This window comes from Ruditapes philippinarum, unplaced genomic scaffold (assembly GCF_026571515.1).
Source record: "Ruditapes philippinarum isolate M1 unplaced genomic scaffold, ASM2657151v2 ctg10029_1_1_1_1, whole genome shotgun sequence".
In the NCBI taxonomy this organism is placed as follows: Eukaryota; Metazoa; Mollusca; class Bivalvia; order Venerida; family Veneridae; genus Ruditapes; species Ruditapes philippinarum.
This window is the reverse complement of record NW_026857993.1, coordinates 21,768-48,262: the sequence shown is the minus strand read 5'-3', so window position 1 is coordinate 48,262 and position 26,495 is coordinate 21,768. Positions and strand designations below refer to the sequence as shown.

The 26,495-nt window shown below is 33.3% G+C and overlaps 1 protein-coding gene and 1 long non-coding RNA gene across 2 annotated transcripts; both read left to right on the top strand.

Moving 5' to 3' along the window:
- The first annotated feature begins 6 nt into the window (after positions 1 to 6).
- LOC132751706 (uncharacterized) lies at positions 7 to 19,637 on the top strand. Its single transcript, XR_009628722.1, has 5 exons — positions 7 to 194; positions 4,652 to 4,815; positions 18,099 to 18,214; positions 18,611 to 18,728; positions 19,315 to 19,637. It is a non-coding gene; the product is annotated as an uncharacterized LOC132751706 (long non-coding RNA).
- Positions 19,638 to 22,169: 2,532 nt separating this feature from the next.
- LOC132751705 (uncharacterized) lies at positions 22,170 to 26,229 on the top strand. Its single transcript, XM_060741919.1, has 4 exons — positions 22,170 to 22,292; positions 22,802 to 22,938; positions 23,536 to 23,713; positions 24,903 to 26,229. The coding sequence occupies exons 2-4, from the start codon at positions 22,813 to 22,815 to the stop codon at positions 24,953 to 24,955; spliced, it is 357 nt and encodes a 118-aa protein (XP_060597902.1). The 5' UTR covers positions 22,170 to 22,292; positions 22,802 to 22,812; the 3' UTR covers positions 24,956 to 26,229.
- Positions 26,230 to 26,495: the final 266 nt, after the last annotated feature.

Below are 26,495 nucleotides of genomic sequence, written 5' to 3'. Positions count from 1 at the left end.
CACTTGGTCCTATGGTACTGCTTTCAGGATTGGGTGTTTTTGCTGAAGAGTACATAAAAAGGGACATTTTGTTTGTTTCCATGAGGGTTTTGGTCCTTTCTGGTGAAGAGAGATTGAAGAGGTTCAGTAGTGAGCATGAAATTGTTAGTAGGGAGCTTCCTGTTTTTCTCACGACACAATGGACAAGAATTTAGGTAAGTTTCTGCCATTTACATACCCGGAGATCCTGTGTCCTATGACAAAGCATTTTTTCCTTCTATAACAAGGGCCACTGTTTGGCCCCTTCACAATTCAAAATTGCACTTTTTAGCTCACCTGTCACAAAGTGACGGGGTGAGCTTTTGTGACCGCTTTTCGTCCGGCGTCGGTAAACTTTTACTTTAAATGACATCTCCTCATAATGTGCTGAGCCAATTTCATCCAAACTTCACAGGAATGTTCCTTTGGTGGTTACCTTTAAAATTTGTTCAAAGAATTTAATTCCATGCAGAACTCTGGTTGCCATGGCAACCAATAGAAAAAACTTAAAATATCTTCTTTTAAAAAACCCAAAGAGGTAGAGCTTAGATATTTAGCATGAAACATCTTCTAGTGAGTGTCTATCAATTTTGTTCAAATAAAAGCCCTGGGGTCAAAATTGGCCCCGCCCCGGGGTCATTGATTTTCCCTATATGCATATAGTAAAAACTTTAAAATTCTTCTTTTAAAGAACCCAAAAGAGCTAGAGCTAAGATATTTAGCACGAAACATCTTCTAATGAGTGTCTATCAAGTTTGTTCAAATAAAAGCCCTGGGGTCAAAATTGGCCCCACCCCTGGGGGTCATTGATTTTCCCTATATGCATGAAGTAAAATCTTATAAAATCTTCTTTTAAAGAACCCAAAGAGCTAAAGCTAAGATATTTAGCATGAAAGATATTCTAATGAGTGTCTTCCAAATTTTTTCAAATAAGAGCCCTGGGGTCAAAATTGGCCCTACCCCGGGGGGTCATTGATTTTCCTCATATGTTTATTTTCAAAAACAAAAAAAAATCTTCTTTGAAAAAACCCAAATAGCTAGAGTTTAGATACTAAGCATGAAACATCTTCTAGTGAGTGTCTACAAAGTTTGTTCAAATAAAAGTCATTGGGTCAAAATTGGTCCCGCCCCGGGGGTCATTGATTTTATTTATGTGTATAGCAAAAACTTAAAAAATCATCTTTGAAAAAACCCAAATAGCTAGAGTTTAGATATTAAGCATGAAACATCTTCCATTTAGTGTCTTCAAAGTTTGTTCAAATAAAAGCCCTAAGGTCAAAATTTGGCCTTGCCCGGGGGACATCAAATTTTCCTATATGTGTATAGCAAAAACTTAAAAATCTTCTTTAAAAAAAACAAATAGCTAGAGTTTAGATATTAAACATGAAACATCTTCTAGTGAATGTCTTCAAAGTTTGTTCAAATAATAGCCCTTGGGTCAAAACTGGCCCCGCCCTAGGGGTTTCATTGCTTTCAACTATATGTGTAACTATAGTTAAAACTTTAAAAATCTTTTTTAAAAAACTCAACGAGTTAGACCTTAGATGTTTAGCATGAAACATCTTTGAATGGGTGTCTACAAAGTTTGTTCAAATAAAAGCCCTGGGGTTTAAACTGGCCCCTCTCTGGGGGCCTATATACAGGTGAGCGACTTCAGGGCCATGATGGCCCTCTTGTTTTACAAAGCGGCAAAAAAAATCACAATTTTAAAAGAGATTTCACAAAATATGTGGACTTTGTCTTCTAAAGTTATCATTGTTTACCTTCATGTAAAACTTGATTTTCGCCATTTGCAAACAGGTAAATTAGTTTAATTAAATTAAATGGTATCTGCGCTGGATTACCGCCTTACTGTTTAAGGATCAACTCCAAGCAGACTTTACACAGGCCAGAAATTATTAGCAAAGGTTCATTGCACTCTGTTTCTGGTTTCAAAATGTCATGAAATGGCAAATATTATGTCATGTGTTCACAATTTTATGACATATTGAGCTTTTTTTACATAATGAACAGGTCCCTTCATAAGTTTGACAAAATATGCCCTCTATGGACACATTTCTAGTTTTAAAACAGAAGCCTAACCAAATTATAATGGTCCTGGGACAAAATACCCACCCTAATACAAATATGCTTTAAAATGACAAAAGGTCAGCCATGTAAAGGTAGACATAATTTGTAGACATCAGTCTATATAAATGAAAATAGTATAAATGTGTTAACAATTTTACTTCTAACATTTACTGTAAAATCATTATTATTCGTTGGGCACGAACTTTCGTGGTTTTCGTGGGAAGGTCAATCCACGAATTTAAGATCCGACGAAATTTTATCCTAACAAATATTTCTTGCCATGTCTCTATTCTATATGTTACAAACATGCATCAGCGCTTTTCCGCCGATTTGTGTGTAATGAATGCCCAGAGGCAAGGGTTAAATTTTTTGACACGTAAAGATATGGACATGCGGTAAGTATAATGCGCGGCGATTATGTTTAAGATTACTTTGCATTAGGTTATATTTTTTTTTACAAGAAATTGAAAATCCACGAATTTAAGAACCCACGAAAATGCCCGTTTTGATAAAACCACAAAATTTCATGCCCACGAATATAAGTGAATTCGCAGTATTAACATTGGCTGGCACAAATTTCTCAGTCATTCATGTTTAATACCTGTAGGAACTTTTAAAATTATTATACATTTGATCTCTTTACCAGGCCTGCAGAATATTAATTTTACTTAGAAATTGTTTTTATACCCCCAAAACTAAGTTTGGGGTCACCCGGTGGTTGGTTGGTAATGGTCGGTCGGTAGGTCCAGATGTCTGTTGTATTTTCCATTTCCAGAGCATAACTTGAAGATTTATGGTTGGAATTCAATATAACTACATACAATGGTCAAGCACATTAAGAGGAAGTGCAGTGCACAAGAACCATAACTATATCTTGACTAATTACAGAGTTATTGCCCTTTGTTATTTTTCCTTGTCCGGGGCATAACTTGAAAACTACTGGTTGGAATTAAAAACAACATCATACTATTGTCAAACACAATAAGGGGAAGTGCAGTGCACAAGAACCATAACTCTATCTAAAGTAATTACAGAGTTATTGCCCTTTGTTACTTTTCATTGCTTTCTTTTGTCCGGACCATAACTTGAAGACTAATTGTTGGAATTCATTAAAACTTCATACAATGGTCAAGCACTTTGAGAGGAAGTGCAGTGCACAAGAACTATAACTCTTTCTTGACTAATTACAGAGTTATTGCCCTTTGTTACTTTTCCTTGTCCGGGGCGTAACTTGAAAACTACTAGTTGGAATTAAAAACAACTTCATACAATTGTCAAACACAATAAGGGGAAGTGCAGTGCACAAGAACCATAACTCTATCTAAAGTAATTACAGAGTTAATGCTCTTTATTACTTTTCCATTGCTTTCTTTTGTCTGGACCACTACTTTAAGACTAATTGTTGGAATTCATTATTACTTCATACAATGGTCAAGCACTTTGAGAGGAAGTGCAGTGCTTAAGAACCATAACTCAATCTTGACTTATTACAGAGTTACTGCCCTTTGCTACTTTTCCTTGTCCAAAGTATGACCTGAAAACTACTGGTTGGAATTCAAAACAACTTCAAACAATGGTCAAGCACAATAAGAGGAAGTGCATGCAAAAGAACCATAACTCCATCTTGACTAATTACAGAGTTATTGCCCTTGTTACTTTTCCATTGCTTTTTTGTCCCGAGCATAACTGGAAGACTAATTGTTGGAATACATTATAACTTCATACAATGGTCAAGCACATTGAGAGGAAGTGCAATTCACAAGAACCATAACTCCATGTTGACTTATTACAGAATTATTGCCCTTTGTAACTTTTTCTTGTCCAGAGCATAACTTAAAAACTACTGTTTGTAATTCAATACAACTTCATACAGTTGTCAAGGACATTAAAAGGAAGAGCAGTGCACAAGAGCCATAAATCTATTTTGACAAAATACAGAGTTACTGCCCTTTGATACTTTTTCTTGTCCAGACCATAACTTAAAACGTACTGGTTGGAATTCAAAACAACTTCATACAATGGTCAAGCACAATAAGATTTATAGAGTTATTGCCCTTTGTTCCTTTTCCTTGTCTTTCTGGACTTATTACAAAGTAATTCAATAAAACTTCATCAATGGCCAACCACATTGAAAGGAAATGCAACACACAAGAACCACAACTATCTTTAAATGCCCACAACCATAACTCTATATTTTAATTCTTTTACAAGGTATTCTGTTACTAGTAACATCCTCATTTCCGAAGCAGTCTTGTGGGGGTATTAATCACATTAAGTGATATTTCTAGTTAATGAAATTAATGCACCATTGTTCCTTTATTAATTAATTCTAACCACAGTTAAATAAATGTTGCACAACTAAATAATCAACTCTTTGGCTCTTTAAAACTGCTTCATTAATGCGTTTGCTTTAAATCATTTCACAATATTTTCCATTCACTGCTAAATTTGGCTGATATCTTAATACAGGAATTACAAGGTCATAAAAACAAGAAATCCCACCCTAAGAAATACCATGCCAAGGCTGTCACGGTCACCAACTGGTTTTCTTTTTTTCTTGCAGTATTGATGCAAGTCACAGCAAGTACCGATTCTCCCAAGTGGAAAAGTAAGGAGGTGGTTGAGCAGAAAGAAGAAATATAGCTGACTTTTTATACCATAAAAAACATCAAAAAGAGCCAGGAACTTAGATTTGATTATAATAACAAATCTGTACATAGTCGCAAAGTAAGTATTGAAAATTATATAGTATGTTTATAATTATAATTGGTGAAGGCAATTATTAAAGATACATTGTAGGTTTGTTTTTAGGTCACCTGTCACAAAGTGACAAGGTGAGCTTTTGTGATCGCTTTTCGTCCGGCGTCCGGCCGGCGTCCATCCGTCGTCCGTAAACTTTTACTTTAAATGACATCTCCTCATAAACCACTAAGCCAATTTCATCCAAACTTCACAGGAATGTTCCTTTGGTGGTCACCTTTAAAAATTGTTCAAAGAATTTAATTCCATGCAGAACTCTGGTTGCCATGGCAACCAAAAGAAAAAAATTAAAATATCTTCTTCTAAAAAACCCAAAGAGCTAAAGCTTAGATTTTTGGCATGAAACATCTTCTGGTGAGTGTCTATCAAGTTTGATCAAATAAAAGCTCTGGGGTCAAAATTGGCCCCACCCCAGGGGGTCATTGATTTTCCCAATATGCATATAGTAAAAACTTAAAAAATCTTCTTTTAAAGAACCCAAAGAGCTAGAGCTTAGATATTTAGCATAAAACATCTTCTAATGGGTGTCTACGAAGTTTGTTCAAATAAAAGCCCAGGGGTCAAAATTGGCCCTGCCCCAGGGGGTCATTGATTTTCACTATATGCATATAGTAAAAACTTAAAAAATCTTCTTTTAAAGAACCAAAAGAGCTAGAGCTAAGATATTTAGCATGAAACATCTTCTAATTGATGTCTACCAAGTTTGTTCAAATAAAAGCCCTGGGGTCAAAATTGGCCCCGCCCCAGGGGGTCATTGATTTTCCTTATATGCATATAGTAAAAACTTAAAAAATCTTCTTTTAAAGAACCAAAAGAGCTAGGGCTAAGATATTTAGCATGAAACATCTTCTAATGGATGTCTACCAAGTTTGTTCAAATAAAAGCCCTGGGGTCAAAATTGGCCCCGCCCCAGGGGGTCATTGATTTTCCCTATATGCATAAAGTAAAAACTTAAAAAAAATCTTCTTTTATAGAACCAAAAGAGCTAGAGCTAAGATATTTAGCATGAAACATCTTCTAATGGATGTCTACTAAGATTGTTCAAATAAAAGCCCTGAGATCAAAGTTGGCCCCACCCCAGGGGGTCATTGATTTTCCATTTATACATACCGTAAAATTCCTATTAAGCGCCCCTGCCCTAATAAAGGCCCCCCCAGGTTTTTTGACAAGGAAAAAAAATTACTCACCAGTGAAAAATTCAAAAGTAAATCCAAAACTATTCAAATCCTTCAAAATCCACTTTATTTAATCGATAACACAAAAAAGAATCATAAAGTTTTAAAACTTTTAACACTTTTAACATTAATTAACACTTAACGTAACAGTACAATATCCAATGGCACGTGTACATATGTACATAGAAATGTACCGTGACTCTTACGTTTTTAGAAAAGTTAATGACCAGGACTGTCACAGTCAGACACCTGATCATCTGAATCACTGTTTTGATCAGATTCAGACAGTTCTGCAGCCACATTTTCCAGCACCTGCTCACTTATGTTCACATCATCGGGATCGAACCCTTCAAAGTCAGATTCAACAGTTTCGTCATCAGAAGCGTGATTAAAGAGATGATCTTCAGTTCCATCCAGCTCTGTAGAAATCCCGCACTTTTTAAATGATTTCCTAATCATTTCAGGGGTAACAGTATCCCAGGCAGTTTTAATCCACTTGAGAATCAGAGACTTGGGGGTGCCCTTCGATTCCCGGCAGGATTTAAGTCCACAGGCCCAGAAAACAGCCACTCGTCATATAATTCAGCAAACTTTCCCTTAAATGGTTTGTTCCATGAAACGTCTGCCGGCTGTTAACGTGACGTGCAGCCTCCTGGTATAACACTCATGTCAGTGTTGCAGTGTGTACGTAAATAATCCTTGACCTTATCAGTCAAATGAGCGCGAAATGCGTCCCAAACAAGTAAGCGCCTGCTTGTTTGATTTCTGCCCCAGAGTTTTTTCAACCAAAATAAAATGCTCTCTTCATTTGCCCAAGATTTTTTACCGCTGCCGCACATGTACACGATAATTCCACATGGAATGTCACCTCTAGGTAAAGGTCGTACTCCAGGCAAATGGACCAGTGGCGAAAGTTTTGTTCCGTCTGCATAGGCGCCTAAAGTGACGGTGATTTTCTCTTTTTCGCCTCCTGTAGATTTTACAGTTATATTATTCTGTCCACGAATGTCATACGTTGCTTTCCCGGGCATTTCAAGATAAACAGGCGTTTCATCCATATTGCCTATTTCTGACAAGTTATAATTTCTTAACTGGCGCATACGAATAACAAAACGTAGAAATTTGTCAATAAGTCCATCAGTAATTTCAACTGATTTCTGGGCAATGTGGGTAGTGCGACGGAATGAAATGTTATGACGTCGTTTAAAGCACCTAAACCAACCGCAGGATGCCTTAAATGACTGTGACCCGTTCTGTTGGTGTAATCTAAGTGCTTCATGTCTTAGGGCCTTCCCAGTAACACGCACTCCTTTCCCCCGACGTTCATTAAACCACAGCAACAGCTGCTGGTCAATGTCTCTGTATCGAACTTGCCGACCCCCGCCAGGTGCACGTTTACGACTCTTGCAGGCAGCTGCTTGCAACGTTTCTTTTGCCTTACACCACTCTCGAATGCGTTTCCTGTCAACATTAAATAATTTGCTTGCCTTGTGTTTACCAACTTGCTCGGCAATACCAACAACTTTTAACTTAAAAGAAGCGCTATAAAATCGATGTGTTGGTTGCTTTTGCTCCATGATTAAGCAGTTAAATTTAATCAGTGTTATGTGTATTGTTAAATATACATTGTCTACACATTTATCGATCGATTACGTCACCGAGCCACCTGTGAGACAGATAAACATGACTGAGGTCACGTAGGCCATAAACTGATGCTGTTTACATGAATTAATCTGGCATTGCTTGATTTTACGATTTTTTGGATTTAGGAAAAAATGTGTTTTAATAAACGCCCCCCCTTTGGAAAATGTTACGCCCCGGGGGGCGTTTAATAGGAATTTTACGGTATAGTAAAAACTTTAAAAAATCTTCTTCTAAAGAACCCAAAGAGCTAGAGCTAAGATATTTAGCATGAAACATCTTCTAATTGGTGTCTACCAAGTTTGTTCAAATAAAAGCCCTGGGGTCAAAATTGGCCCCGCCCCAGGGGGTCATTGATTTTCCCTATATGTATATAGTAAAAACTTAAAAAATCTTCTTTTAAAGAACCAAAAGAGCTAGAGCTAAGATATTTAGCATTAAACATGTTCTAATAGGTGTCTACCAAGTTTGTTCAAATAAAAGCCCTGGGGTCAAAATTGGCCCTGCCCCGGAGGTCATTCATTTTCCCTATATGTGTAAAACTATAGCAAAAATTGAAAAATCTTCTTTGAAAAAACTCAAATAGCAAGAGTTTAGATATTAAGCATGAAGCCTCTTCTAGTGAGTGTCTTCAAAGTTTGTTCAAATAGAAGCCTTGGAGTCAAAATTGGCCCCGTCCCGGGGGACATTGATTTTCCTTATACAAGTATAGCAAAATACAAGAAAAACAATACAAGTGGAACAAACAATCAACACAGGATAAGTTTTAAGGTTTATTTAATGATGATAACCGACGTTTCGACTCTCACGAGTCTTCATCAGGGTTATAAAATATCAGAATAATAGAAAAATCATTGTCTAACGTACAAAAATCGGGTATACTTTACGTCACGTGATTTGTTCTAAAAATAGTTTAAATTATGTCATTTTGGGTTTACCCCATAATCTATATTTAGCTGTATACTTTTAAGAAAAAATACCGTAAATGGAATAAATGTTTATGTTAACGTCATTCAGTGTTTCTTTTTCATCCTGGCAATTGGTTGATGTACTTGTGTGGCTGCTGCACGGCGACGGATTGTTACTTCTAAAGGGTGACAGTTGAAGTGGGGATAATTCCGGATCTATTATCATTTCTTTTAAAATTTCGTCCGTTGTTGATTGTGGTGTATTCTGTAGCCATGATTTAACGCCGGGTATTATACGGAATTTCGGTATGGTATAAGTATAGCAAAAATTTAAAATCTTCTTTTAAAAAACCCGAATAGCTAGAGTTTAGATATTAAGCATGAAACATTTTCAGTAAGTGTCTACAAAGATTGTTCAAATAAAAGCCCTGGGGTCAAAACTGGCCCTGCCCCAGGTGTGTCATTGTTTTTAAGTATATGTGTAAAGAAAAAACTTAAAAAAATCTTCTTTTAAAAATCCCAACGAGCTAGACCTTAGATGTTTAGCATGAAACATCTTCTAATGGTTGTCTACAAAGTTTGTTCAAATAAAAGCCCCGGGCTTTAAACTGGCCTTGCTCCGGGGGCCTATGTACAGGTGAGCGACTTCAGGGCCATCATGGCCCTCTTGTTTTCTTTTCTAATCCCAATCCACATTTGAAAGTTACAAAATAAAATTATTGAATAAAAAAATGTAAGTTAGACAATAAGTGAAATACATTGTTAGGATTAAGATGTATATTTGTTGGGTCATGACCCAATACTTAGGTATCCTATAGTATATAATTGAAATGTAGTATTAATAAACTTCCCAATACAGACACTGAGAAAACTGACATTCACCATAATGAGATGGTTTGTAGCACACAAAATCATGGTCCGCTTCTCAAAGGTCAAGGTCACACTTGGGAGTCAGTGCTCCAAAACCTGTGTCTGGAGCGTAACATCCACATGCAAGGAGGGATTCAGATATAATTTGGAACAAATTTTCTTCATACATGTATCAAGTCTGGAGTAAAGTGCTAAAAATTCAAGTGTTTGTGGTTAAGGTGAGGGTCAAGGTCACATTTAGAGGTCAAAAGTCAAAAAAACAAAACAAAACGTCCATTTGAGAGTTTAACTTCATTAATATATGGACAGATTTTATATAACTTAAGCGCAAATATTCTCCATGTTGATTTTTCATGTTGTTAAATAAATTGGCCTTAATTGGGCCACTTGTCCTTTAATAATCATAGCAATGCCCCTGGGAAATTTTGAAAACACAATACTATGTCACATCATTTCTGTCTGTTGGGAAGGTGAAACAAACATAATTTTATTTTTGGTCCCATTTTCATTGCATTTATTTGTCAAATTTTTGTCAAGATTTGAAAAAAAAAATCTAAAAATAGCTTAAATAGGTTACTAGGTCAGTGTACTGTCTAGTAAACCAGGGACTTGAAATGTCAAAATTTACAATTCGTAACCTTGTAAAATCTTTTATTTCCACATGGCATATTACGATTGACTGAAACAAACAAAAAAAACAATCATTCAGTATTGCTAGAAAAATATCAAACTCAATACTGCTAGAAATAATTGAATACAAACATGTAGATGCTTTCATTTGCCTTAGCTCTAGAAATAATTATCATGAAATTAATGACCATGAAAAATACAATATGAAATTTGAATAAAGGGACGCAACTATGAGAAAAATATTTTTACACTTTGCAGCAGTTACTTCCCTTGACAAAGATTTAAGTAGTCCAGTATTCTTTATAAACACAAAAAATACACTTTAGATATATTAAAATAAACACAAAATACACTTATATATCTTAAATTAACTTCAGACTGTACATGAGATATGACACGTAATAAGTATACAATTCAACGCAATGAAATTGGGTGGGGTACGGACCTTGCACCACTTCTAAACACTTCTAGCAAAATTTATGGGTTATTATACATGTACGGAGAAAATAAGCATACTTGCTGACCATATTCTTACCAAATTATAGTATTTGACCACAGGAAATTTGACTATTATTCAGTACAAATTCTAGAAATTCAACAACAGCTTGTCACACGCTTTAACTTATCAATAAAAAATTTACGAATGAAAGAAGACGACGTTATCATCTTGTATGTACCTGTTTAAAAACCGTCTATACAGAATGTGTATGGAAAATGTAAAAGTGGCACCTACAGTCAGATCGGAAAATATAGGACCATTGTGGTCATCTTGTATAAGAGAAAATGTTATGTATCCAAGTTGTATATAAGTAAGACAGAAATTTAAATACATGGCTAGGATTTAGGGGTGAGGATCAAGGGTTTAGTGACGATCTTATCCGATCGAGATTCAGCACTTGCAATTCACAAATTGAACCATGAATCTTGTTATCAAGATACCCATAAAAACATAAACAGAAGTTCTGAAAACATGTTTATTTTTCTGTAAACAATACTAAACATTAATTTCATTAAAGGTTGAAAACGAGTCACGCCAATATAAAATTCTACAAGCAAAAATTTCCTTCCAGTGTGAGGAAATACTTTGGTATTTCAATTAAAAATGAGGGAAAAGCAGTTTGTAAAACATGCTAGGCGAACTGACTTATAACAGTGGTACAACAAACTTGTCTTATCACGTTTCGAAACATAGGTGGTGGAATGTTATAGTGGCGTGACTCCTTTTCAGCCATTGTTGCAGACAGGATGTGTGATGTAACACTCCTGTATTAAATAAAACCGTCTATGATACATGTCAGTGATGTCAAGTTCTTATAAATCTATATAATTATAGCGACTAAAAAATTTTTTATTAATTTTCATGTAAAAACATAGTGTTCAATAGAGATAAAATGATTCCTTTTTCGAAACTAATGACATTATAGTTGTATATGTTTGTTTACTTCCTGTCTTTAATCAGCGAATTGTATTTAAGTAAACGTCACATAATTAATACTCAATTTTTATGCCACCGCAGCATCTGCGATGCAACGGCATATAGCGATTCGACTGTGTGTGTGTTTATTTGTGTGTGTGTTATAAAGATTATATAGTGAACTTTAAAAATCTTCTTGTAAAAAACCACTTTCAACCAAACTTGGCAGGATTGATCCTTGGGTGAAGGGCAACCAAAGTTGTTCAAAGAATTTCATTCCATGCAGAAATTTGGTTGCCATGGCAACCAAAAGAAATTATTAGAATAAATTAAAAAAATCTTCTTGTAAAGATCCAAAAGGCTTAAAGCTAAATTATTTTGCATAAGGCATTGTCTGGTAGACCTCTACCAAGATTGTTCAAATTATAGCCCTGGGGTCAAAATTGGCCCCGCCCGGGGGTCATTGATTTTCACTATATGTACATATAGTAAAAACTTAATTACCTTCTTGTCTGGAGGTACAAGGCTTAGAGGTTTGATATTTGGTATATGATATCATCTATAGGTTCTCTACCAAAGTTGATCAAATTTTGCCTCTAGTATCAAAATTAGCCTCGCCCCTGGGGTCATAGGTTTTCCTTATATGTATATATAGAAAAAACTTAAAAAATTATCTTCTGGAAACTGACAAATGCTAGAGGTTAGATATTTTGCATGAGACTTTGTGTATTGAACTTCTACAAAGATCGTTCAAATCATAGCCCTAGGGTCAAAATTGGCCCCGGCCGGTGTCATTGATTTTCACTTTATGTACATATAGTAAATTTGTTTTAAAAACTTCTTGTCTAAAGGTACAAAGCATAGAGCTTTGATGTTTGCTATATAATATCATCTATAGGTCCTCTACCAAAGTTTTACAAACTTTTTCCCTGTCATCAAAATTTGCCCTGCCCGAGGGCAGTGATTCTCATTATGTACACAACTAAAATGTTTTCTGAATTTGAGAAAGCTACAGCTTAGATATTTGACATGAAACATTGTTTGGTGGACCTGTATCTAGATAGTTTTGAATTATACCCTTGGGTCAAAATTTATCCTTTCCCAAGGGGACAGTGACCTACTTTCTTGTCCTTGGATGTATAGCAATGAAATTTTGACCATGTGCACAGTTTTAGTTGTAAAATTGAACTTTGATATCAGGGACCTAGATTTTGATGTTGTGACCTACTTTCTTGTCCTTTGATGTGCAGCTATGAAATGTGAACAATGTGCACAGATTAAGATGTAAAGTGAACTTTGATATCAGCTGGCATAGATTTTGACAAAGTGTCTTACTGTGTTGTCCTTTGATGTACAGTCATGGAACGTAAATGAGCTAAGAATTGTCAAAAAAGCAATTGTTGACAAGTGATTCCGTAATCACCCATATATGGGATGTAGAATGTGATTATCTAATCAACATCCCTCTCATATAAGCTTGATCAATTGACTGTCTATCGTGGAATAAATTTTGTTCGTCAAATCATTGTCAAATCATTCTATATTCACTGATTATTGCTATAATTGACCAGGGATGTGGAATTTTAGTTTTTTTCCAGTTGTAAATATTCAGATAAAATTGTGTATGACATCTCGACCCCTTGACACCTCAACCCCTAGGTCATATCGACCCATGATATTAAGACCCCTAAGACACTTAGACCCCTTAAATATTTTGGACATTTCAACCCCTTATTCTATTATGTACTTGAAGACGTTAACTTAGAAAAATAATGTGCATTAAGACATAAATATAGTAAAAAAAAAAAGTAATTTTGATTACAAGTTTGATTATTATATATATATATAATCACAGATTTATATTACAAGGATCGGACACTTTCGTTTAGCTTAAAGTCCCGTCGCGCGCATGCGCGGAATCGGATAAAAGTGAACAGAATGAGATGGCGGAACGCGCGGAGTGCGAAATAGGACAGATTTTCACAAGAGTATGTGGTGTTATTGCAGCTTTATGAAAAATTATACACATATGAATGTATTGATACAGTTTTATTTTGTGTAACTAAAGTATTAATATATGAAAATATGCCGATAGAACGCTGCAACGCTTAGTTAAAAAGTACCTAATATAAAAAATATCCGCCTTTTGTTTAGGCATACTCTCTACACTTTGACGCCCTTTTATACTTCAAGCACGAATTATTACCGCGATTCAGAATAAGATAATTATTTTTTACATGGTTTAATGGTGGCATTGAAAAAAAAGTTTCTTGATTGCTTAAAAAACTTTTAAAGAAATTCATGTTTGAAATGTGCCTTTTTTTCTGTGAATTTCCAAATGATTTGTACATTTTTTATTTGATTACCTGTATATTAGTATAAATATAGTAAATATTCTACTAATTAGTGTATTAGATATATTTCAGATCATTCTAGACATTTTGCGTTCAAATATAGATGAATTCATTAGATTGGCAAGGAAGAAACTTTTATTGGCATGCTGTTTTATAATATTATTTTTTATTTTGAAACAGATTTTTTTCATAGTTATCCTTCACAATTCACGTCAAATGAAAGGACAATACAAATTTAGTTGCATTTTTTCAATTTCATTTATAAATGTAAATAAAGAAAATAGATTTACATTGTATTTATATATATCCTCTTCAGAATCATTTTCTTACCACACATGCCATGGACTGTAGTTAAAAACCGCCCACATACAAAATATACATTCAAATTTTATTTGATTTTGAAGATTGAGTGTTGCAATTATCACATGTAACCTGGTAATGAAAGTTTGAAAATAAAGATTTTTTAATTATCACTTACCCTCCTTCAAAAGTAATTTAAAACTTGAAAGAAATGTAAGCGGTATGTAAAAAATAATCAAAAGTTACTTTTATTTCGCAAAATACAGACTCAAACTGTAAAAAAAATTATTGTTTTTCTAGCGTTACATTAAAAAGTATCATAAATATCTTTCTACAGGCATTCATATAAAAAGAATAATTAAAATATACGGATTAAAATATACGAGTGACATTTAAAAGACCGGAATCGAGACAGTCACACGAGAGAACTTTACTGTTATGATGATTGTCTACTTCACTGCACCGACATTTGAAAACAGATTTACAAAAAATAATAATGATATAAATGATGAATAATTTAAATATTCTATGAATATGGCAATATTGACAATCTCGGCAATATTTTGTACTAAAAAAATGAATAAATTTTCTTCATGTGTTGAGCGAATTGTAAAGGCCGCAATACATTAACCGTAAAACGATTGTGCGTGAATAAATTTGACTACATAACCCAATAAATCTTAAATATTGAATGTTTGATCATCTGTGAATAACTTACATCGGCTTCTTTTTTATTTTGAAACTGAAATTATTATGGTACCGTAATAATAAGTTTCAAATACCACCTGCTTTTTATATAAAAAATGTAAATTTACCGCGGATTTCGTCAAGTTAATTTTTTAATTGTCGTTGCGGACAGATAAACTGTACCTCTAAAAATTAAATTAGATATTTGAATTAAACAAGTACTTTTCTTCAAAATAAACTTTAAATTTCCAAAATCGGATAATAAATGGAAAAGCTGTATGGTATTTTGTAAAGTAGGTATCCGTTGCGAACGCGCATTTACGCTTAGCGCCGGTAAATTATCGATCGATGTACCTTTATCGGGTGCACGACAAGATATTTAAGCATTTATATAGGGTTAACTGAGAGTGTCCGATCCCTGTAATATAAATCCGTGATATAATCTAATAGATAAAGTGAATAATAAGTGAAATCATATTAAACCGCTATTTGTTATACACAATAATTCATCAAGTCAAGTATTTTATGTAAAGAATAGAAACACACGCACTACATTTAAACAGAAAGTATATATACATGTATTATGTATGTATGTATACATAATATCATAAATAACAGTAATTGCAATAGAAATAGTAAATGTTATTTGTTATGATATAAATATCTATCAGTCGTTTGGTAATTCACCTTTTTCTAAGCAAATATTGTCATTATTTCCATGTGCATTTTTTTGTTAATTTTTTAAATCGAACAACTCATATCAGAAAATAAAAGGTTGTTTGGTTCTTTAAATACTATATTTTAATGAAAAACATGTACGTGTGTTGTTATACATGAAATAAAAATATTTTTTCGAGGATATTAGTAAGGAATTAAATAATTATTAACGACTTTTTAATCATTAATAAAGCCTGATAAATTACGAAAAGTTACAAAAAACTTCAGAGAGAAAAAAGTAATGTTAAAATTTTAAAAAAGTCCTTATCTGGCACTGAAGTCACAAGCAAAATCATAATATCACTAATACCAATACAGTATTAATGTACCAACAATTAATTTTTCATAAAACATTTGTGTTAGATACATTTTAATATAATGGTATTATTGTTTGATTTTATTAACCTGTCATTTCTATACTGATTATACGGTCAATGCACAGAATATATAAATATTCGATAAATGTTCAATAAATTCCGTGAGATGTGCGCAGTAAGATGTGATTAAATTCATTTTGTTTTTAAGAATTAGTTACACTGACCGTTATAGTGCAATAGGGTAAACCACTGGTATATTTTATCTGAATGTCCAACGTGTTGTAGGATCGAGACAGAGTATGGCCAGTATTTTTTTATTCATAACTATTTTCAACATGTTTTTTCAGTTATGGTTGTTCCGTTTTTAATATGTTTTGCACCTTTTTGTAAATACTATACATTTGTATATAACATTGTTTAAGAATTAATACTGAAAATTCATTCCGATTAAAATCAATAAATGTAATTATACAATATAAAATGTGACAATTCAGTGTTTCTTAGTTGGTTCATATCCGTGTAGACAAATTGCAAGCACTTGACCATTTTCATTCAAATATACTTAAAAATAAAGAAAGAATAAGTCTAAAAAGAATGTCAAAAAAGGGGATCGAACCTCGGACCCCTCATGCATTAGGTAATCACTTAACTGACTGTGCTATTGCGGATGTTACAAGAACCTACATTAATCTAGTGAGAGTTTTCCAAACGTAAGTGATATACTCCATATTAATTCTCGTAAAATAAACGGAAAAAACCGAAGTGGGATCGAATATTTAAATGAGTGCTAAAATGTATTCATAATTGACAGGTCAGACTATACATACATGTTATCAATGTATCAATGCTCGCGCTCTTATCATGTCTGTATGCCTATAAATATTTATTTCATGCTTTCCAGTGTTTCATTGTAATATATCAGATAATTCTATTCTGATAAACCACTAGTGAAATTTATAAAATATAATTTTCACTGTAGCCGGACTATATCCAAATGCGGATGAAAAGAAAATCATAACTAAATGGAATAACAGGCAGAAATAAATGCCGTTACACGTAAATTGTGATTCTTTAGGAAAAGAAAGTCGAGTGTCACCATACATCATGTTAAAAATGTAACAAAATTAGAGAAATTTAACAGAACTATATCTCAATATTGATGATGTGACATCATGATGTGATGACGTCACAAAGGAGAATGCACGACGTTACACGCCAAAATCAGTAAAAAATACTTAAAATCACTTAAAAAGCATGAAATAAAAAGAAAATTTATTTGTTTTACGTATAAGATTGAAATATATTTCATTCGTGAACACCAGCTATTATATTTTCACTCATGGCTACGCCACTGGTGAAAATATTGCATCTGGTGTTCACTCAGTGAAATTATATTTCAATCTTACATGCAAAACAAACAAATATCCTCTATGTAATATGTTTATATACTTTAATAAAATAATTAAACTGAATGTTACATAAAATTATAACAATTTCTTTCCCAATCAGAAAATCCTGTTTAAATGAAATGCAGCTTCTGTTTATTCAGCGCAACAATGACAATTATTTTTCAACTGACACACATTTCAATACTCAAAAGCTAATACTTACAGTAAAAGATTAGACCTGCCATTAAATAATTATGGAAATACTTATTTAAAAGTAATGTATCATTAAAATGTATAAATATACATATGTTATTTTTGTTTGACACTACTTATATTCAAAATATGACCCTTGCTAGTAAGTTAAAAAAAGAGTAGATTGTATCTGGGGATTCCATATTTATTTCAAGACATAGTACATAAAACTTGTGAAAGACTGTATATTGCACCATACCTATCAAATCGCATGCAGGGGATGGGTCTATAAAACTTTGACAATAATACAGTTTTTTATTAAGGTGAAGAATTAATATAAATGTGAAAAGAAAAATGATTTTAATAAAGTAATTGAATTCAATGGAATAACTGAATGAGTTAACATAATTTTCCTGTTTTTGTGTTTTACATCATGCTGTCTGTAGGTCATATGGCAACATTCCAGCTTTACTGGTGGAGGAAGACCTCAGTCGTCCTTCCGTGCTTTATTTCAGACACAAACAGGCAAAGATCGAATCACAAATGTTAACTGTCCTCAAAGAAACAACTTTAAACAAAAAGCTTGTTACCTAAAATTGATTTAATTTTATTTTTCTACTTAAAATGCTGTCTTCAATGTTTTAAATGTGTCTTTAGGATTTCTCGCTCAACAGCAAGAGTCAAGAACAGAAGCCATCAATGAATCAGAGGATTTTGAACCTGTCAAAGCAACAAACAACAAGCAAAAAAAACTGACAGCAGTAAAGTATCAGGTTAGTTTAAAGACAAGTTTCACAAAAATTCTCGTGCAATTCTAGACTGGTTTTATAGTTTCATAAAAACAGGAGGAAATGGTAATCATGCTTGAGGAAACAAAGAAAACGGAGAAATATCATTATTAGCAAAAGTGATTTTTCAAAGTTATCCTGTAAGCCTATGTAAAAACATTATCAGGTTTATTCATCAGAAAAAACATGAGTGAAATATTATTGCTTAAATTTTACTTAGTAAGGTATTTGAAATGCGCTAGGCCTTATAGAGCAGAAATAAGGGAATTTTACAATTGAACAACATATCCGTGCCGTGAAAACAAAGCTTGTGTTAAAATAAGAAATCTTTTCTGTAGCCCTTAGTATACTGGACACTGCTTACATTTAATTACTTTTCAGATTCAAATAAGCGGCAAAATCAACAAGCAGAGATTATGTTAACAAATGATGACCAACCTTAGCTCCACATCAAATGACGGCAAAAGAAAGTTTGATAGTAGTGAGTTGTCTGTAACAGGTTAGTTGTGAAATTGAGGTACCATAAAGTCCATGTTGATACATTTTGTAAAAATGATGAGCTACCTTTGCATTTCTGCACTATGCTTATTGATTGCTTTCCTGGACAATGGCAACTTAGGTGGAACTTGCTAAATTTACAATAATGAATGCAGCTATTTAGGCTTTCTGATGCTATGGCATACATTGCATTTATAGTATTTGCATTTGCCTATGACAGTCACATTGTATAAAGAAGCATTAAAAGTTTTGATTTAAGGGAGAGGAACTTTATAAGTTTTCTTTCTTTCTAATCCCTTTCAATCTTACGTAACAATTATATTCATATAAAATGTAATATATGTAAAATGTTGAAATATATATGGTTAACCTAAAAGTTTTGACTTAAAAATACTGGATTGCAAAACATGATACAGAATTTCATGATGTGGTTGTAATAAAATATTTAAAGTAGATTCTTTTGATATAAACCTTCACTAGAAATTCCAGTTAATTTGCTTGATTATGACAAATTTGAATTTCAAACAGCATGCTTAGTGTAAACATTACTGTTCTATTTTTTTGAATTGCAACCACACTTTTTGCAGATCAACGTGCCATGGAAGTATTGAAAAAAAGATGACCAACATGCCAATCTGTGCTCAACCCCTTAGCTGTCCCTAGTTTGCCGCTCCAAACCACAGGCATTGTTTCCACTAGCATCAGTCTACCTCAGTCTACACCATCTTCATTTTCCTTGTCAAATACATCTGCTGCTAATACTACATGCACCCCAGCTATGGTTTCTCAGTCATCCCAATACTTTGGGTTTCAACCACAACCCCCTGTTCAGATTGTACCAGTTACTTGTGCCACTGCTAGTGAACCAAGCATAGAAGCTTAACCGACTTACTTCAACCTTAACACACATCACCAAGTAAGTGCTATATTAAACAGTATTGCAGTTGTTTAACCTGTGGTGTAAGGACAATGTTATCTAGCAAACAAGCTTTTACATATAAACAGAGTTGGCAAAAGCAATTGTCTTTATAATATATTGCCAGGTTGTCTCAAAGCCTGCATGAATAAGTACAAGTTTACAATTCATAATTCATATAAATGTTGTGAGGTCAAGCAAAGAAATGCTTCAAGTGTGACAAAGTCAGACTTTGCCGGCCCTGTATTGCCTGCATATTCTACAACTGATATCCATTTCCTAATTCATGTATGAAAACTGCTTTTCATCAGTGCAAAATATTCAATTTTTATACGCCCGTTTGAAAAACGGGACGTATTATGGGAACGCCCCTGGCGGGCGGGCGGGCGGCGTCCAATTTTGTCCGGAGCATATCTCCTACATGTATGGAGGGATTTTAATGAAACTTCATATAAATGTTCACCACTATGAGGAGCAGTGTCGCGCACATGAACCAGGTCTCTAGGTCAAAGGTCAAGGTCACACTTAGAGCTCATTGAAAAATGCTTGTCCGGAGCAAAACTTCCACATGTATAGAGGGATTTCAATATTACTTGGCACAAATGTTCACCATTGTGAGGCGGAGTGTCGCGTGCAAGATTCAGGTCCTTGCGGCCAAGGTCAAGGTCACACATAGAGGTCAAAGTTCAGATAAAAATATGAAGATGTGTATATGGACCATTTAGTCATCATTAATTGAGGGATTGTAACACAAATGGTCATTATCAAGACTATGGCTGTGATACATATAATTTAGGTCAATATATACAAGGTCAAGGTCACTAAAGATGATGAAATATCCAGATTTTGTAAATAGAATTTAATCAAAGGGAGACAACAAAGTTATTACTTTGTTCATAAATGACTTACACAATTACTCCCCTTGATCTAAAAATAGAATTTAATCAAAGGGCATGAAATAATCCTCTTTCTTGGACTTGAGTATGTTGTAAAGAATGTAACATTTATTTACACATGTTTCATTCATTGGTCAAGATTCTTAACTGTGATAACTATGGTGTTCTGTAGACTTGGTATTTGTTCATAAAGATCATACAGTAATTACCTTATCAAATGTAAATACTTTCTCATAGAAATTTAATTATATTTTAATTTTCAAGTAAATATCAGTTCAGCTCATTCAAAGATTAAGAATTGTAATGAAATGTATTTCCCTAGAATAAAATCTTAAATCAGAATTTTTTAGTTATTAAATTACATGTACTTTTTATACGCCCGTTTAAAAAAAGATAAAAATATGAAGATGTGTATAGGGACGATTTAATCATCATTTATTGAGGGATTGTAACACAAATGGTCATTATAATGACTACGGCTGTGACACATGTACTTTAGGTCAATATATGCAAGGTCAAGGTCACTAAAGATGGTGAAATATCCAGATTTTGTCTGGAGCATATCTCATACATGTATGGAAGAATTTTTATAATACTTTATGGAAATGTTCACCACCATGATATGTATTGCTCCATGCATGATCCAGGTCTCCAGGTCAAAGGTCAAGGTCACACTTAGAGCTCATTGAAAAACGCTTGTCCGGAGCAAAACTTCTACATTCATAGGGGGTTTTCAATATAACTTGGCACAAATGTTCACCATTGTGAGGCTGAGTGTCGCATGCAAAATTCAAATCCCTGCGACCAAAGTCAAGGTTACACTTAGAGGTCAAAGTTCAGATAAAAATTTAAAGATGGTTATAGGGACCATTGAGTCATCATTTATTGATGGATTGTAGCACAAATGGTAACTATCATGACTACAGGTGTTACACATTTAATTTAGGTTAATATTTGCAAGGTCAAGGTCACTGGAGATGATTAAATATCCAGATGTTGTCCGGAGCATATTTTCTACATGCATGGAGGAATTTTAATGTTACTTTTATAGAATTGTTCACCACCATGAGACGTAGTGCCCTGCACATAAACCAAGTCTCTAGGTCAAAGGTGAAGGTCACAGTTAAAGCTCATAGAAAAACACTTGTCTGGAGCAAAACTTCTACATGCATAGAGGGATTTCAATATAATTTGGCACAAATGTTCATCATTGTGAGGCTGAGTGCCGTGCATAAAATTCAGGTCCCTGCAACCAAGGTCAAGGTCACACATTCTGTGCATATCTTCCCTATTGATTTGTTTTAAGGTTCATTTAACAACACAGTGCAAAGAATAAAAACTTGCTTGCTAGATAACACTTATCCATAATGCCCCCATCTCCATCTAAAGCTTTTTCGTAAACGGGCGTATTTTGTGACTATGGCACCCTTGTTTCATTCATGCTTTATTTTAGAAATTAATTGAAAACTTGTTGTAAGTGTTAAGAAAACAATCTAAATTTTTAATATGAATATCATAGGCTTATCTGTTCTTTGATTTGTACAGTTATTGGTAAAGTAACTGGTATTCTTCTACTTCTACAATACATTGAATTTTTTTAATTGAGACATGTTTGAATTTTTTTGTTTATAGTTACCTGTCTGATTTAATGGAGCCACTGTATGACGGAGACTCTCCATCAAACAATTCATGTCACCACTGCTGCAGGAAAATTCAACAGTTAGAAAGGGATATACAGTCTTTCCGTTCAAAGGTAAAGTTATCTAAGTTAAATGAGCTCAATACAACATTCTAATAAGCTGCATTCATTCAGCAAGACATAACATACACAGTCAAAGACATCCTTACTACAAGATAGTAATTCTGGCTGCAGTTCAACTGAGTTGAAGTACAATGTTAAAAATCTATAAAGTCAGAATATGTGAAAATTCTATAAAGTCTAGAATAAGGATGGTTTCAAGAAGTTAGTTGTCTCCTTGTTCTTGCCCTTTCAGTTATAAACATTAAGCAATTAAAGGCTAATTAACCTGTCACTTAAGAAAATTTTGCTGTGCTTATTTTGTAAACATATTCACAATGAAATGGCATTGTTGACTATAATCCCTTGCTGTAAAATTGTAAACACTGACATTCAAAGTGCTATGGAGGCATTGTTTCACTTCTGTGGAAATTCAGACATTTAATATTTACAAATGTATATGTTAGACTACAGGTTAAGTAAATATATAATTGAATGATTTTTATGGCATTTGTATTTTTCAGTTAGATGACATATGATGCTGAAACTTAACCAATCACATACTGTTAACCTCAATGTACCAAAGCAGGTGCAAGAAGTAGCACAGAGACCAGCACAGAGACCAATTACTCCGGACAATATACCAACATCTTCCTTACATGTAAGATTGATATACCAATATGCAGATGGTTTTAAGATAAGAGTAAAAATTTGAAATACATGTTTTGGAAAAAAATAGGTCTTAGGCAGGTTGTTCACTGACAATTTTGAGAAAAGTGCATCAACCAGTTTGGAAAAAATCAGTTTATTATCAATTTAGACTTTTTTCATTAACTGGAATAAAACATGTTGTTGTTTTTTTAAATTTATTGAATTGAAATAAATTTAAAAAAACAACAACATGTTTTTTTTTTTTAAGCATTGATTTTGTCTTCATTCTGTATTAAAAAATAAATATGAGTGTAAATAAGTGTGCATATAAACAACTCTTGTTTTCAAAACTCATCTGATATTTTTGTTAAATTTGGGAATGTTTGTCAAAGAATTAGGTAAAATAAGCATGCCCTTTGGTCAGATAGTTTTATCCTTGGTGACCCTGTGAAAAGATCTGCCTAAGTATTTTAATGTCATTCGACGTATTGCTGCTGTTCAAAGTCAAGTTTCCTAAAAGGTTAAACAAGAGCGATATATTAAAATTTGACTTCGTCAAATTGTTGTTGATACTTGATGTAAATATAGTCCTACCCTATATTTCCAGCAACAAGTGATGTTGATTGTTGGTGAGGAGAAACGGCTTGTAAAAGCTATAACAAAGGCCATGAGGGGAATGTTCGCAACTGCAGAGCTAGTTGGTTGCTCAATGAAGGGTCAGGCAACGAGCAAGGTCCCAAATCCAAGACCAGGGCTTCCTGAAGACAGGAGAAATGCAATCATTGGTAAAAAAAAGTTCATGTGTTTTAAAAATGTTTCAATAGTTTGATTAATATTCTGTTTACTTTTTTGATCATGCCTCAGTGTTCCTTCTCTAACTGGCTGTCCACCAAGTTGATATTTAAACAGTAATCACCAATTTCTCTAGAAAAATCGGGCTACTGATCCTAAATGATTTCTGATTCAAACAGTGAGAAACAAATTGCCATAATTCTCAATAAATGAGATCAATAATTAAGGAAATTATTCTAATGATCTAACCTGTGGTGTCATGAATACAAATCAAATGCTCTCCCAGAACTGAAACTTTATTTAAATAAAGCTTATGATTGATAAACTATACATAAATATGCATGGAATGCTTTTTTGTAGTCATTGGCTAACTGTACAGGTCTGTGAGTCACATACATCTAGCTTCTAGATGAGCACTGTTGATTATGCCCCCCACGGTTACATGTTTAAACAAATTCATTTTGATTTTCATTCATAAACGTTTACGACTTTTTTACCGTTTAAACGAAATAACCATATTGTCTTACAAATTATTTTATCAATGCCTGTAATCATGAATTCTAGTAATTCTAATTGATATTTTCCAAATTAAAAAACAGAAGATGGGTGTTTACAACTCTCCACATAGAATCACTGTGCAATAATCGCTCGTGATATAATACATTTTTTTTTCGTAAAGTTGATTTTCCTTTGATCTTTCAAAAGACAAAATGGGGATACAATGCAGAAAATTTGTGCAGACTCCCTTGCAATGAGCCCTGAACATTATTTATTTATACATGTATAAAATAGGATGATGTTCAGCCATTTATATTATGACAAGAGTTATATATATTATGTTTATATAATGTTTTAATATGTTTATATTATGACAAGATATCTGGTAGATCTATCTAAAATTCCATTTTAATTAATGAGTTCTCATGAGCGATGAAAATTCTGTGTTTTTTACAAGTCATAATTGAGCCGCGTCACGACAAAACAAACATAGTGCGTTTGCAACCAGCATAGATCCAGACCAGCCTGCGCATCCATGCAGTCTGATCAGGATCCATGCTGTTTGCTATCAGTTTCTCTACTTGTAATAGGGATGGTAAGCTGTTGAAAGTTTTAATGAAAGTGTTTGTGTTTTACACTGTTATTATACTTGTTTTTTATTGCCACTTTTCTTCTTTGTTTTAGATGTCGATCCTCTCAAGGAAACTGGAGGTTCCAGTGCAGGAAGTGGAAAATAAAATGCGAAGTGCATTAAGAAGACTGTGTGCCATGTATTCAGGAAATGCCAAATAAACAAAATGACAAAATAAGTGCTGTTAAAAGTGTAAATATGTGATATATGACTAAATGCAAATATTCGAGATTTCGTTATTTAATTTAAGTGCCGAATAAACTGAAAACCAAGAAAGTGCTGTAAATATGTGCTATATGACTGAATGCAAATGTAGAGTAGATTTTATTTAATTTATATTATTCTGTTTAAAAAAAAAACTTGTTCAGTTAAAATAAATAAATTTGTTTAGTAAAAATTAATGAAATAGTTTTTTTCCTTAATAATTTGTCTTGTTACTTTTTAAAATTCTTTTTGACATTGAACAGAAGATGGCAAAAGTTTCTTCTATCTGTTCACCTTACAGCTTGAAAGTAATTTATGTAAACAGTGCTTACTTTTGGTGTGATTGAAAATGCATATTTTCATCTTCAAGGTTTGTGGAAAGCATGGTATGTAAAATTTACCTTCGATATTAAATAATATGCCAAAACAAAAAATTACAGATTTTTGTTTTAGAAAAAAAAAACATACATTTACTGTTAAAAGCGAACATTTAACAAAGATAATATACACTTTTTGATAGTAAAAAATGTGCATTACGTGCAGAAAAAATACAGATTTAGTGCAAGAAAAATGAACTTTTTTATTGATTTAGCGCATTTTTTTTTCAATATAAAAACACATTTTTAGTGCATAAAAAATGAACTTTAAAAAGTCCATTTTTAACACAGTTAAAGCATACTTGTTGAAAAAATACACTTAAAGCGAACAAAAAATGTACTTTTAGCACAATTAAAACATACTTAGAAATACACATAAAATGAACAAAAGAAATGTACTTAAAAAATACACTTTAGTGTATTAAAAACATACTTGTTGAAAAATTCACTTTAAATGCAGAAAAAACGCAGTGCCAATACCACAAACTTTTAGCACACTTAAGTGCATTTTCAATAAGTTTATTTTTATTATGAAAAAATAAACTTTTAAAGTACTTTTTTGCGCACTTACAGGGCAGTTAATATCTTTTAAAAAAGTTTGTTTAAGTGTGTTTTTTATTTGCAAAAAGTAAATATAAAAAACGCAGTGCCAATACCAAACACGTTAAATGTACCTTTAACAAACACTTTGATGTTCGCAATATATATGTTTAACCTGCGTTATGTGCACTTATTTTGGAAATTCCGCTAAAATTGAGTTGTCCGCTTTAAACTTGAATGACTAAGTAGGAAGTTTAATTTTTTGCCTAAGACTTTACATTTATATTTTCTGCCTAAGCTCTAGGCGGAATCAGAGAATATAGGCAGATATTTCAGAAACTTAGGCAGACTTTGCTAGAAATTCCATGTCCGCCTTAACCTAGCAGAAAAATGTAGATTTTCTGAATATTTTAGATAGAGTTCGCCTGATATAAGGCGGATTCCGCCTTACTTTTTCGTATGGCTTTGGTAATTGGCAGAGTGTTTATCACACATGTTAAATTACCAATGAAAACTAGCAGATGT

Bases quoted from the DNA above. Each gene is read 5' to 3' on its own strand.
- LOC132751705 (XM_060741919.1), top strand. From the start codon at position 22,813: ATGATGCTGAAACTTAACCAATCACATACTGTTAACCTCAATGTACCA. The intron at 22,939-23,535 runs GTAAGATTGATA...CTATATTTCCAG, and splicing joins TACCAACATCTTCCTTACAT to CAACAAGTGATGTTGATTGT. The intron at 23,714-24,902 runs GTAAAAAAAAGT...TCTTTGTTTTAG, and splicing joins CAGGAGAAATGCAATCATTG to ATGTCGATCCTCTCAAGGAA.